Source organism: Hyla sarda, chromosome 6 (assembly GCF_029499605.1).
Source record: "Hyla sarda isolate aHylSar1 chromosome 6, aHylSar1.hap1, whole genome shotgun sequence".
Classification (NCBI taxonomy): Eukaryota; Metazoa; Chordata; class Amphibia; order Anura; family Hylidae; genus Hyla; species Hyla sarda.
In genome coordinates, this window is record NC_079194.1 from 49,203,311 (window position 1) to 49,218,632 (window position 15,322).

Sequence of the window (15,322 nt, forward strand, 5' to 3'; positions counted from 1 at the left end):
TGTGGTCCGCTGACGATCACTTACCTGTCCTCGGGGCTCCGGCGTGTCCTCTTCGGGATCCCCTGCATCGTCTGCGCTCTCCATCGTCGTCATCACGTCGCTGCGCACGCCGTCCCGTCATCCCATAGGAGCGGCGTGCATAGTGACGTGATGGCGGCTACGTGAGAGCGAGGATGCCGGGGAAGCAGAGGCCTTGCCGGAGCGTCGGGGACACCCCGGGGACGCGGCGACAGCGATGGAGGGCGACATCCAGGGCAGCGGTGAAGGGCGGTGACGGTCCGGAGCGGCGGGGACACGTGAGTATAACCGCCGATACCAGTGGTCTACAACCTGCGGACCTCAATATTTTGCAAAACTACAACTCCCTGCATGGCCGGACAGCCGTTGGCTGTCTGGGCATGCTGGGTGTTGTAGTTTTGCAACATCTGGAGGTCCGCAGGTTGTAGACCACTGTCCTATACTTTACATTGCACGGATGTAAATTATAGAGAATTATAGAGTTGGTTGGTGACCCTGCCTAATATTTTTACCATATGTCTGTGTGTGGTTTTGTTTTCATCTTCTTGCATGACCTTTCACCCTTCTTTTCTTCAGGCACCTGACATCTTCAAGCACAAGTTCACTGCCTTATCTCTCAGGCTTTACAGCAGCTGATACTGTGTATCTGTGGCTCTGACACTTACATCCCTGGGGATAACTCACCATAGACCTGTAAATTGTAATGTTTTTTGTCCACTCCTGCCCGATTTGAAGAAACACAAGTATAGGCTCCTTCATCTGACTTTTGTATTCTTGAAATCCTACAAAGCATAAGGGAGATAAATCAGACAAATCAGATATAGTGCAAGTACAAGCACATTTATAAGTTTATACTTGTAAAGGTTAGTGCATTGCAGGCACTGATAGGAAGAGCCCTGGGTACCTGAGAAAGAGAGCATTTCATATCCTTTCTCACTAGAGGTGTCCTTATACATTTCAGCCACTAGAGGTCACCAGAATCCATCTAAGCATTGTCTCGCTGTTACTGCAGACCTACCAATTTTTGGGATGAAGTATTGCATTCATGAAGATTTGTGCACTCCTATATATTTTAGGCTCTGTTCACACCGCCGTCAAGTACTCCTTATTTTTGCTCCATCATAAGTCCAGTAAAGTAGTGTGTCTCGGGGAGATCACAAATCTGACATATGAAGCCTTACAAATTGTGCAATGATCCATGGGACTAAATGTATTCAAAGCAGAAGCAGAAAATAATGTGCTCTTCAATGGCACATACTGGAGGTAGCTTCACATAAAATCAATGTTCAACCATTAAATAGTACCTGTCACTAAATAAACTTTTTTTTAAACTTACTCAGGCTATGTTCCCTAACTACTCCTAACACCCCATCCCCCCCCCCCCGCCCTTAAATTTTTTCTACGAGCTTTAAAAAGCTCTGCATCTTACCTCTCTTCTTGCTCACATAGCGTCAGCTGCCGGCAGGAGGATGTGGGCCTGTCCCAGCAGGCGCTACGTCACTGAAACCTGCAGGGGGTACTGCCTCCGCCCTCCCTGCACAGCTTGTCCTCACTGCACAGAGCCCTGCTTGTCCTCAGTGTACAGAGCCCTGCTTGTCCTCAGTGTACAGAGCCCTGCTTGTCCTCGGTGTACAGAGCCCTGCTTGTCCTCGGTGCACAGAGCCCTGCTTGTCCTCAGTGTACAGAGCCCTGCTTGTCTTCAGTGTACAGAGCCCTGCTTGACCTCAGTGTACAGAGCCCTGCTTGACCTCAGTGCACAGAGCCCTGCTTGTCCTCAGTGCACAGAGCCCTGCTTGACCTCAGTGTACAGAGCCCTGCTTGTCCTCCGTGTACAGAGCGCTGCTTGACCTCAGTGTACAGAGCCCTGCTTGTCCTCAGTGTACAGAGCCCTGCTTGTCCCCAGTGCACAGAGCGCTTCTTGTCCTCACTGCAGAGTCCTGCTTGTCCTCAGTGTACAGAGCCCTGCTTGTCCTCAGTGTACAGAGCCCTGCTTGTCCTCAGTGCACAGAGCACTTCTTGTCCTCACTGCAGAGTCCTGCTTGTCCTCAGTGTACAGAGCCCTGCTTGTCCTCAGTGTATAGAGCCCTGCTTGTCCTCAGTGTACAGAGCACTGCTTGTCCTCAGTGTACAGAGCCCTGCTTGTCCTCAGTGTGCAGAGCGCCGCTTGTCCTCAGTGTACAGAGCCCTGCTTGTCCTCAGTGTACAGAGCCCTGCTTGTCCTCAGTGTACAGAGCACTGCTTGTCCTCACTGCACACAGCGCCGCTTGTCCTCAGTGTATAGAGCCCTGCGGGGTATGCGAGTGAGCACAGTGCTCCCGCCTGTCTGATTGACATGCGGGGAGCTGCGCTGAGATCGTCAGATGCTCAGCAAGCGCTTTGCGATTTCGGACTCACCGCCAGGCCGGCGTGAGTTCAAAATCAATGCAAAAGCTTGTGGCCAGGGACTCCTAGGGAGACCCCAAGTTGACACATTTTCAAAATGAAAATACCTAAAAGGAAGCATTCTTTTTTATTTATTTATTTATTTATTTATTTATTTATTTATTCTATATACAATCAGCTATAACATATTAAACAAAAATTTTGATGACAAGTAAGCTGTTGTCCAGCGAAGTGGAGTATAATAAAACAACTAATATGTTACTAATATATTATTAGCCATAGTGCAGAGATTTCTCATATCAGCTGTGCTGCTTCATTGTAAGCTGTGACGTCACATCACAGGCTCTGAATGTAGTCTGCTCTATCCCTCCCCTCCTGTCCGCATAGGATGAGACCAGTGATGTGAAGGGGGAAGTTGGTATGATTGCCCATCAGATTATCATTAGACAAGGCAGCACAGGATGTCATAAGTCTATTTAGCAGTAATACCAGCTTTTCCATTAACATCACTGTTCTTGTCCTGTGTTGACAGGAGGGGTAGGGGGCAGGGATGGAGCAGAAAGCTTTTACAGCCTGTGATGTAAGGTCACAGCTTACAAGAGAAGAAGCAGAGCTGATATGGAAGATCTTTGCACTATAGCTATTAACATTATATTAGCAAGTTGCTTTATTATACTTTTTGACACCAAACATAGGTTGTTTCCTTCGCTGGACAACCCCTTTAGAGAGCCTAAAAACAAGATTGGAGATTTTATGACAAGCCAGAATCATCACCAGAAGGGGGAGTTACCAATCTGTAGACAATTGTTTTGTTGTTCTTGCCCCTAATCCTACATTCAAAAGCCTCTCATTAGCCAGCACCCGAGTCTGTACTGATAAGGGGGATGAATCCTGACACAGCTGTGTTTGTTTGGCATATAATCCTCAGTCAAGTTTTAAGGCTCTTTAATGGTCACAAATTAATTTAAAGGGAAGCTACTTTCAGTAGGTGGCATTGTAGAACAAGTTATTTTCCTTTGCTCTGTCATAAAATTCTGAAAAACTGAAAAACTAAAATGGCTGTGTGCTGGATCTGTCACATGAGCACATCCAGCTTTCTAGAGTTTCTATCAGCTATCTCCTTCCTCTTTCTTTGTATCCTAGAATTCAGCATAGACAAAACTTAGTCTTTCCGCCAACCTATTCAACCTCCCTTATCTGATCTTTCAATCACTGTTAAGGCTGTGGTGGCCCAGTACAGGAGGTGTTGCCCCGTGCTCCTGCTGTTCTGTCAGGGAGTCTCCTTCAGTGTCCCCAAGGCCCCCTGCACTTGTTTCCCCATTGTAAATATGTTTTACCATGTAAAGTGTTATAAAATGTAATGTTGCTTTACCAGTTATACCATGTGATAGGTCATGTGATTGATACCCAGGAGGTATCAGTGACCAGGTGATCCCAAGAGTGACCTATGGGCTCCCTACTCATCTCCCCCATATAAGCCCTGGGTGGAGCTTCTCTCTCTTTGATCTCTGCTCTTCTGCTGAGGTCCAGTGCAGTCGCCCTGTGTGTGTGTCCAGAGTGTTGGAGACCTCAAAGTCCAGTCCTGCAGCCACCATCAAGTCAAGTAAGCTAAAGTCACAGCTTTATGAGTCAAATCAATTCAGTCCCTGTCATCTGTCAAGTCAGCGTGGTCTGCATTCAATTGTCCAGTCCTACTACAAGTCCCAGCAAGCCTCTAAGATCTCTGCATCACTTGTCACCTTCTTGGGCACTGGCTGAACTATATAGACTTTACCAACTGTCTACCCTCAGAAAAGCTACCATTGTCCGTAACTTGGCGTCAGAGTAATTATTGCCCCTGTGCCTAGCCCAGGATCCAGCGGTATACCTTCGGGTGGTTTTAGGCTATACCACACCCTGGTGTCACGAATACAAGGGTTAATGCCATCTGCCCCTAGGGTAACCACATCTGCCCTCATCACACCCTGCTACCACAACTTTTGGTGTCACGAACAGGATAAGGGTGTGCGCCTTATGCCACATGTCCTCCCCCCTAGTCTGAACTGTGTCCAATATTGTCTGCAAAAACCACCTGCCAATGCGATTTAAGTCTGCACCAAATAGTGTATGAGACTTTGTCTATGAAAGGTGTTTTACCCAAGGCGCTTGTGAAATAGAGAGGGAGGTGAAGAAAAGTTTGTTTTCTGCTATTTGGAACAGTATGGAAGTCGTGAAAATAATGTGCAAGGTCAAATCAGAAACTATGTCAAGTATTGCCTGTATCTGCAAGGGTTAAAGATGTACTGGAGAAGCGTGCGAAAATGTCCCGTGCTGGTCAGCGTCCCACCCCTGGGTGGGGAATCCATGTTGTTGTATCGATGTGGAAGTAGAACTATGAAGATCCACCCCTTGTTCCTGGGGGAGCTGAAGTCAGCGCTGCACCGCTGATGCACTTCCGGCCGGCGGCCATTTTCCCGAAGCCCTGCATAAAAGGAGTAGCACCGCCGAAACCTCTCAGTTTGCCGGAAGTCAGTAAGAGGAGCAGCATGGCGGAACAGGCAAGCACACGTGCAGAGAGTCCCAAGATGGCACCGGAGGCCCGGAATGTTGCCGCGGCGCAAATGTTTCAGGAGCTGGCAGATCGTCTACAGCGCATATCCATCAGGGCCAAAAAGACCTGCTAACAAGTCCCGCTGCCCGAGGATGATGGAGACTGGCCACCAACCCCAGAGGAGGGAACGCCAGCATCTTCTAGTGCATGATTGCTGGTGAGGCTGTCCCCTCACCACCGGACTTGGTTTCCTGGGCTGAAATTCCCACTGAGGAGTCAGAAGTGAGTACCCTGGCTGAAGCCGCGTTCTCAACCCCTCCTTTTACCTCTAGCCCAGAGCAACCCCCCCAGGCCCAGAAGTCTGTCACCCGTCCCTGGTCAACACCATTACCTAAGTGGTTGTTTGTCGAGGATCCCAGCACCTTCTTCCCCTGCCAGGGAAGCCCCATCCATCAGTTCCGACAGTCCAGTCATCTACAGATGTGCCCAGGCCTACTCCTATTGTCGAGGATGTTTGGCCTAACCAGCGGGCACCAACTAAAGTTCCTCGGGATACTCCAGCAGAAGAGGTTTGGCCGGCCCAACAGGCACCAACTGCTGTTCCCCCAGTGGCGCATGTCGCTGCAGTGCAAATGATGGCCACCATCAGAAACACCATCACAGAGTTCACGTTGTCCCGGGTGAACTGGAACACCCGAGTGAGTCCATTAGAGGGGGCACTGTCCCGTGGACCCGGTTACATGTCCCAGCCTCGGAAGCAATGTGACCGGCAAGGCTGGGATGGCAAGTTCCCAAGTTAGGGAAGTTTACCCGTGATAATTCTGATATATATAATTAACTTTCTTTGTGAAGTACTTTTGTTTTCCACAGGTTATGCAACGTTTAAGAAAAGTGCCTGACGAACTTGTCATGAAGTTTATTTGTAACCAATTGCATAAGTGTATGTGCCCTGCTTTAGCCGTGATTCTTTTCTAAGAACTCTAAAATGTACCAGGACTGGAATGGTACAATGAAAATAGGTATATACCGTTAGAGTAATAGTGTACCATAATGGTTATGGTGTGCTGTAATAAAATGTGTATAATATGTTTGTACAGGGATGTCTAAGGGTATAGTGTCTTTTTTTTTTCATGGCGGTCTATATGGGAGGTATCCTGACCCAGTCAGGAGAAGCGTAGCCACTACCTCACCAACGTGACAAATTCCCGCCAGGTACAAAGATGAACTCATAATGTAAAGTTATGTACCACAAATAGTCAGTCCACATATGGTAAAAGTAGCCCACACATGCAAATAGTTAAGGTAGGACTGTAAAAAGATTTGTCGTCCCAGTCCACAAGTTCTAAATATATACAGTTATATGTCTAATATTTTCTCTCCGGTCCACGTGTGCACATAGAGCAACAATTGATTAATGTAAAGGTAACACTGTTGTATAGTGTAACAACGTATATTGAGTTCTGGGAAGAAGAGTTGAGAACCGAGGGGCCCCAGCAGCCAAGGCATTGGATAGATAGCCTCCGGCAGCCCAATCCGTGAATCTATGTATATTGATATGTATAGATTGTACCTGTATCATGTATAGATTGTACCTGTATCATGTATAGATTGTACCTGTGTGTCTTGAGTGTCTTCAAAAAGCAGTTACAAAGTCAAATTAACCCCATATGTTTAAAGAGCATGTATGGACATTCACCATGCCACATGGACTCATCCTTATCTTGTTTTGTAATCCAGACCGAAGAAGGACATTGTGCATAAATGCCCCTGGAACTGTCACTAGGCCTCAGTGGCCACTTCAGTCCTATTTAAGACAAGGAGGAATAAACAAAAACACAAAAATGAAAAATCGCTGCGTCCTCAATGGAACAGCAGACATATCCCCTAGCTCTGCTCTTGCTAGGTAGACCAGTCAATCAGAAATAGTTACATATACCTCGAGTGCACCTCTTAGGTTCAGTTCAGACTTTCCTATGTCCTGTTCAAACAAAAGCCTCCAACAAGCACGTTACAACATGGTTCTAGATGAAACTAACATCTAGACCTGAGACAGATCTGGGTTGTGTGTGAAGTGATCACGACACTGTTCAAAGTCCGGAAAATCCCATGCAAAAGCTCGGTCTCCAGTCCACACTTTGAGGGCATTGCTGTTACGCCGAGCGCTCCGGGTCCCCGCTCCTCCCCGGAGCGCTCGCTTCACTCTCGCTACCGCAGCGCTCCGGGCAGCTCCACTGACCCGGTGCGCTGCGATACCGTCTCCAGCCGGGATGCGATTCGCGATGCGGGTGGCGCCCGCTCGCGATGCGCATCCCGGCTCCCGTACCTGACTCGCTCTCCGTCTGTCCTGTCCCGGCGCGCGCGGCCCCGCTCCCTAGGGCGCGCGCGCGCCGGGTCTCTGCGATTTAAAGGGCCACTGCGCCGCTGATTGGCGCAGTGGTTCCAATTAGTGTGTTCACCTGTGCACTCCCTATTTATACCTCACTTCCCCTTCACTCCCTCGCCGGATCTTGTTGCCATTGTGCCAGTGAAAGCGTTTCCTTGTGTGTTCCTAGCCTGTGTTCCAGACCTCCTGCCGTTGCCCCTGACTACGATCCTTGCTGCCTGCCCCGACCTTCTGCTACGTCCGACCTTGCTTCTGTCTACTCCCTTGTACCGCGCCTATCTTCAGCAGCCAGAGAGGTTGAGCCGTTGCTAGTGGATACGACCTGGTCACTACCGCCGCAGCAAGACCATCCCGCTTTGCGGCGGGCTCTGGTGAAAACCAGTAGTGACTTAGAACCGGTCCACTAGCACGGTCCACGCCAATCCCTCTCTGGCACAGAGGATCCACCTCCTGCCAGCCGGCATCGTGACAGTCAACTTTATGCCAAAATGGAGAAATGTCTGTTTGAATGTCAATCTCTTCCTTTCCTAGGATACTTGGTCTCTGGCCAGGGACTACAAATGGATCCAGACAAACTCTCTGCCGTCTTAGATTGGCCACGCCCCTCCGGACTTCGTGCTATCCAACGTTTTTTGGGGTTCGCCAATTATTACAGACAATTCATTCCACATTTTTCCACCATTGTGGCTCCTATCGTGGCTTTAACCAAAAAGAATGCCAATCCTAAGTCATGGCCTCCTCAAGCGGAAGACGCCTTTAAACAGCTCAAGTCTGCCTTTTCTTCGGCTCCCGTGCTCTCCAGACCTGACCCATCTAAACCCTTCCTATTGGAGGTTGATGCCTCCTCTGTAGGAGCTGGAGCGGTCCTTCTACAGAAAAATTCTTCCGGGCATGCTGTTACTTGTGGTTTTTTTTCTAGGACCTTCTCTCCGGCTGAGAGGAACTACTCCATCGGGGACCGAGAGCTTCTAGCCATTAAATTAGCACTTGAGGAATGGAGGCATCTGTTGGAGGGATCAAGATTTCCAGTTATTATTTACACCGATCACAAGAACCTCTCCTATCTCCAGTCTGCCCAACGGCTGAATCCTCGCCAGGCCAGGTGGTCTCTGTTCTTTGCCCGATTTAATTTTGAAATTCACTTTCGGCCTGCCGATAAGAACATTAGGGCCGATGCTCTCTCTCGTTCCTCGGATGCCTCGGAAGTAGAGCTCTCTCCGCAACACATCATCCCCCCTGACTGCCTGATCTCCACTTCTCCAGCCTCCATCAGGCAAACTCCTCCAGGGAAGACCTTCGTTTCTCCACGCCAACGCCTCGGAATCCTCAAATGGGGTCACTCCTCCCATCTCGCAGGTCATGCGGGTATCAAGAAATCCGTGCAACTCATCTCTCGTTTCTATTGGTGGCCGACTCTGGAGACGGATGTTGTGGATTTTGTACGAGCCTGCACTGTTTGTGCCCGGGATAAGACTCCTCGCCAGAAGCCCGCTGGTCTTCTTCATCCTCTGCCTGTCCCCGAACAGCCTTGGTCTCTGATTGGTATGGACTTTATTACAGACTTACCCCCATCCCGTGGCAACACTGTTGTTTGGGTGGTCGTTGATCGATTCTCCAAGATGGCACATTTCATCCCTCTTCCTGGTCTTCCTTCAGCGCCTCAGTTGGCAAAACAATTTTTTGTACACATTTTTTGTCTTCACGGGTTGCCCACGCAGATCGTCTCGGATAGAGGCGTCCAATTCGTGTCTAAATTCTGGAGGGCTCTCTGTAAACAACTCAAGATTAAATTAAACTTTTCCTCTGCATATCATCCTCAATCCAATGGGCAAGTAGAAAGAATTAACCAGGTCCTGGGTGATTATTTACGCCATTTTGTTTCCTCCCGCCAGGATGACTGGGCAGATCTTCTACCATGGGCCGAATTTTCGTATAACTTCAGAGTCTCTGAATCCTCCTCCAAATCCCCATTTTTTGTGGTGTACGGCCGTCACCCTCTTCCCCCCCTCCCTACTCCCTTGCCCTCTGGTTTGCCCGCTGTGGATGAAATATCTCGTGATCTTTCCACCATATGGAAAGAGACCCAAAATTCTCTTTTACAGGCTTCATCACGCATGAAGAAGTTTGCTGATAGAAAAAGAAGAGCTCCCCCCATTTTTTCTCCTGGAGACAAGGTATGGCTCTCCGCTAAATATGTCCGCTTCCGTGTCCCTAGCTACAAATTGGGACCACGCTATCTTGGTCCTTTCAAAATCTTGTGCCAGATTAATCCTGTCTCTTACAAACTTCTTCTCCCTCCTTCTCTTCGAATTCCTAATGCCTTTCACGTTTCTCTTCTTAAACCACTTATCATCAACCGTTTCTCTCCCAAGTTTGTTTCTCCCACTCCTGTTTCCGGCTCCTCGGACATCTTCTCAGTTAAAGAGATACTGGCCTCCAAGAAGGTCAGAGGGAAAACCTTTTTCCTGGTCGATTGGGAGGGTTGTGGTCCTGAAGAGAGATCCTGGGAACCTGAGGACAATATCCTAGACAAAAGTCTGCTCCTCAGGTTCTCAGGCTCTAAGAAGAGGGGGAGACCAAAGGGGGGGGGTACTGTTACGCCGAGCGCTCCGGGTCCCCGCTCCTCCCCGGAGCGCTCGCTTCACTCTCGCTACCGCAGTGCTCCGGGCAGCTCCACTGACCCGGTGCGCTGCGATACCGTCTCCAGCCGGGATGCGATTCGCGATGCGGGTGGCGCCCGCTCGCGATGCGCATCCCGGCTCCCGTACCTGACTCGCTCTCCGTCTGTCCTGTCCCGGCGCGCGCGGCCCCGCTCCCTAGGGCGCGCGCGCGCCGGGTCTCTGCGATTTAAAGGGCCACTGCGCCGCTGATTGGCGCAGTGGTTCCAATTAGTGTGTTCACCTGTGCACTCCCTATTTATACCTCACTTCCCCTTCACTCCCTCGCCGGATCTTGTTGCCATTGTGCCAGTGAAAGCGTTTCCTTGTGTGTTCCTAGCCTGTGTTCCAGACCTCCTGCCGTTGCCCCTGACTACGATCCTTGCTGCCTGCCCCGACCTTCTGCTACGTCCGACCTTGCTTCTGTCTACTCCCTTGTACCGCGCCTATCTTCAGCAGCCAGAGAGGTTGAGCCGTTGCTAGTGGATACGACCTGGTCACTACCGCCGCAGCAAGACCATCCCGCTTTGCGGCGGGCTCTGGTGAAAACCAGTAGTGACTTAGAACCGGTCCACTAGCACGGTCCACGCCAATCCCTCTCTGGCACAGAGGATCCACCTCCTGCCAGCCGGCATCGTGACAATTGCGCTTAAGGTTCAGCTTCAAGAAGGAGATTCTACTAGTCACAGGTGGGGAATAGCTGATCAAGAACTCCACAGCATTCATTAATCTATTTGAAAACCTACCATTAGAATTGGTGCTGTGTGACTATATACGTCACGAAAAGTTCTTCAGCATATGCTCTGTGCATAGGGTATCATGCAGCAAAACCATGAGTAAAGTTCAAGTAAACCAAAGTAAGCCAAGCTGTGTAGGCCCTTCATGGTAGAAAGTATCTAATTGGACTGTACCTGTATTATATATAGACTGTAGCTGTATCATGTATAGACTGTACCTCTATCATGTATAGATTGTACCTGTATCATGTACAGACTGTACCTGTATCGTGTATAGACTGTACCTGTATCGTGTATAGACTGTACCTGTATCATGTATAGACTGTACCTGTATCATGTATAGATTGTACCTGTATCATGTACAGACTGTACCTGTATCATGTATAGACTGCACCTATATCATGTATAGACTGTAGCTGTATCATGTATAGACTGTAGCTGTATCATGTATAGACTGTACCTGTACGATGTATAGACTGTACCTGTACCATGTATAGACTGTACCTGTACCATGTATAGACTGTACCTGTACCATGTATAGACTGTACCTGTACCATGTATAGACTGTACCTGTACCATCTATAGACTGTACCTGTACCATGTATAGACTGTACCTGTACCATGTATAGACTGTACCTGTACCATATATAGACTGTACCTGTACCATGTATAGACTGTACCTGTACCATATATAGACTGTACCTGTACCATATATAGACTGTACCTGTACCATATATAGACTGTACCTGTATCATATATAGACTGTACCTGTATCATGTATAGATTGTACCTGTATCATGTATAGACTGTACCTGTACCATGTATAGACTGTACCTGTATCATGTATAGACTGTACCTGTATCATGTATAGATTGTACCTGTATCATGTATAGACTGTACCTGTATCATGTATAGACTGTACCTGTATCATGTATAGACTGTACCTGTATCATATATAGACTGTACCTGTATCATATATAGACTGTACCTGTATCGACTGTACCTGTATCATGTATAGACTGTACCTGTATCATGTATAGACTGTACCTGTATCATGTATAGACTGTACCTGTATCATGTATAGACTGTACCTGTATCATGTATAGGTTGTACCTGTATCATGTATAGACTGTACCTGTATCATGTATAGACTGTACCTGTATCGTGTATAGACTGTACCTGTATCGTGTATAGATTGTACCTGTATCGTGTATAGATTGTACCTGTATCGTGTATAGACTGTACCTGTATCATGTATAGACTGTACCTGTATCGTGTATAGATTGTACCTGTATCGTGTATAGATTGTACCTGTATCGTGTATAGACTGTACCTGTATCGTGTATAGATTGTACCTGTATCATGTATAGATTGTACCTGTATCGTGTATAGATTGTACCTGTATCGTGTATAGATTGTACCTGTATCATGTATAGATTGTACCTGTATCGTGTATAGATTGTACCTGTATCGTGTATAGATTGTACCTGTATCGTGTATAGACTGTACCTGTATCGTGTATAGATTGTACCTGTATCATGTATAGATTGTACCTGTATCGTGTATAGATTGTACCTGTATCGTGTATAGATTGTACCTGTATCATGTATAGATTGTACCTGTATCGTGTATAGATTGTACCTGTATCGTGTATAGATTGTACCTGTATCGTGTATAGATTGTACCTGTATCATGTATAGATTGTACCTGTATCATGTATAGATTGTACCTGTATCATGTATAGATTGTACCTGTATCATGTATAGATTGTACGTGTATCGTGTATAGATTGTACCTATGCCTTAATAGTAGATAATGAAGATTTAGGGCTCGTTCACACAGAGTTATTGAAGAGGAATTTACTCGAGTAATTCCTCTTGAATTCTCCGCTCCAAATTAATGCACATCTCCTCTGCCCATTGACTTTAATGTTTTTTTCCGCTGCCCTGTTCCCACTGCGGAAATTCTACTAACGGAATTCTGACGCTGAATTCCGTTCCGCTTGAAGAATTAGCATGTTCATTCTTCAAGCGGAATCCACTAGCACAAATAAATAGAAGTCAATGTTAGAAAAAAATTCCGCCCGACATCGTTTTTGCGCGGAATTCGTGCGCAATTCACGGGGAAATGGCTGAAAAACCCTTCACTTCTTTCTCTCCCATTTCCGTGTGCAATTCCGCACGCAATTCCGTGGCAATTCTGCGCAAATTGCGGCCGAATTTTGCACGAAAATGTTATTCTATTTTCCGCGTGAATTACTTTTGAATTACTCAGTGTGAACATAGCCTTATTGGGGGAGATTTATCAAAACCTGTGCAGAGGAAAAGTTGCTGAGTTGCCCATAGCAACCAATCAGAGCACTTCTTTCATTTTGCAGAGGCCTTTTCAAAAATGAAAGAAGAAATTAGATTGGTTGCTATGGGCAACTGGTCAGATTTTTCTCTGCACTGGTTTTGATAAATCTCCCCCATTGTGATTTACCTCAACACTTGTCCTGAAGAAAGAAGTCGGACTTGGGAAGATACAGGCAGCGGTAGACCATTCTTCAGCCAGTTGATCTGAGGTGTGGGGACTCCGGTTACAAGGCATTCAATGTTTATGGAGGTGCCCAAAACTGCAGTCAGCCTGGATGGTGTCCCCTGGTTATTCCGGATTTTGGGAGGGACTAAATAAATTATAGAATACATTTAGCAGAGTGAAGGATTATACCTAATAGTATTCAGTCTTGGTTTCATTGCTTTTATTAGGAGGGATACATACCATGTACATTCACCGTAAATATTCTGTCATCTTCTCCGACATCATTCGTGGCCACACACGTGTATTTCCCCATATCAGCTGTTTGGACGTTTAGGATGGATAATATTTTTCCATTCAAGGATTTGCTTTGTAATGTAAAATAAAAGAAATCTCATTGACATGTGCACTTTAAATTTTTTCTTTATTTAGTGAAAAATATTCAATTAATAAAAACTTTTGACATTGTAACTTTTTATTTAGTTTTATTTAAAAACCCGGCGCTGCCCAGTTTTTCCTACCTTATCCTTGTGGGGGAGGAAAAGCAACAAAGGAGGAAGCTTTTGTCCTCACATCCTGACCCCAAATCCCCTCCTCATATCCTGACCCCAAATCCCGTCCTCATATCCCGACCTCATATCCAGTCCCTATATCCCAACCTCATATCCCCTCCCTATATCCCGTCCTCATATCCCATCCTCATATCCCGACCTCATAACCCGACCTCATATCCCGGCCTCATATCCCGTTTCCATATCCCGTTCCCATATCCCGTCCCCATAGTTAATCCTCATTTCTAATCCTCATATCCCGTCCTCAGATGGGGCTGCGTTGTGGTAAAGATATTGTAAGCTGAAAATAAAAGGGGTGTGGCTTAAAAGGTGCGCATGTCTTTGTGAGATGGGACATGGCATGCAGGGAGGGTGTGTGTTACGCCGAGCGCTCCGGGTCCCCGCTCCTCCCCGGAGCGCTCGCTTCACTCTCGCTACCGCAGCGCTCCGGGCAGCTCCACTGACCCGGTGCGCTGCGATACCGTCTCCAGCCGGGATGCGATTCGCGATGCGGGTGGCGCCCGCTCGCGATGCGCATCCCGGCTCCCGTACCTGACTCGCTCTCCGTCTGTCCTGTCCCGGCGCGCGCGGCCCCGCTCCCTAGGGCGCGCGCGCGCCGGGTCTCTGCGATTTAAAGGGCCACTGCGCCGCTGATTGGCGCAGTGGTTCCAATTAGTGTGTTCACCTGTGCACTCCCTATTTATACCTCACTTCCCCTTCACTCCCTCGCCGGATCTTGTTGCCATTGTGCCAGTGAAAGCGTTTCCTTGTGTGTTCCTAGCCTGTGTTCCAGACCTCCTGCCGTTGCCCCTGACTACGATCCTTGCTGCCTGCCCCGACCTTCTGCTACGTCCGACCTTGCTTCTGTCTACTCCCTTGTACCGCGTCTATCTTCAGCAGCCAGAGAGGTTGAGCCGTTGCTAGTGGATACGACCTGGTCACTACCGCCGCAGCAAGACCATCCCGCTTTGCGGCGGGCTCTGGTGAAAACCAGTAGTGACTTAGAACCGGTCCACTAGCACGGTCCACGCCAATCCCTCTCTGGCACAGAGGATCCACCTCCTGCCAGCCGGCATCGTGACAGTGTGGCTTACCAGCTGGACTGACGCATTCACCAGGAGAAGCAGAGCGGAGCTTGTGGAGTAAGGCACCAGAAGTCCCATATACTTGCATGGGACTTGAAACAAAAACCCCATCCTTCACATATGGGGGCAGGTCAGGGGTTAATTTAACTATTATATATTTTTATTTGACATATAAGTAACATATGACATATGAGTATTATCAAAATATCTCCAGCTGTTTGGAAGTTATGCAGTAACATATATTTCCCATAGAAATATAGAAAATGCAACAAAAGTCCACCTGTATTCTCTAGGTGTTTGTTCACACCTGAGACTTCACCATGCGGCATCAAGCAAGTCTTTTCCAGGCCTCCAGGTAGGCTGTTCACCAGCTTCCAAACTTAGGAAAAAAGGCAAACGTAGGAAAAAAACTCCACTCGGAGCTCTCTGGCAGTGTCAGCTGCAACTAGCAAATCCCCCTCA

At 47.8% G+C, this 15,322-nt stretch overlaps 1 protein-coding gene across 3 annotated transcripts in view; it reads right to left on the bottom strand.

Moving 5' to 3' along the window:
* HMCN1 (hemicentin 1) overlaps positions 1-15,322 on the bottom strand; it is a 443,635-nt gene that overhangs the window by 145,172 nt on the left and 283,141 nt on the right. For all 3 annotated transcript variants that reach the window (XM_056523646.1, XM_056523647.1, XM_056523648.1), the window contains 3 exons: positions 13,468-13,592; positions 13,189-13,372; positions 703-800 (listed from right to left, as the gene is read on the bottom strand). In XM_056523646.1, coding sequence (XP_056379621.1) covers positions 703-800; positions 13,189-13,372; positions 13,468-13,592 — 407 coding nt within the window. The remainder of the gene's footprint in view (positions 1-702; positions 801-13,188; positions 13,373-13,467; positions 13,593-15,322) is intronic.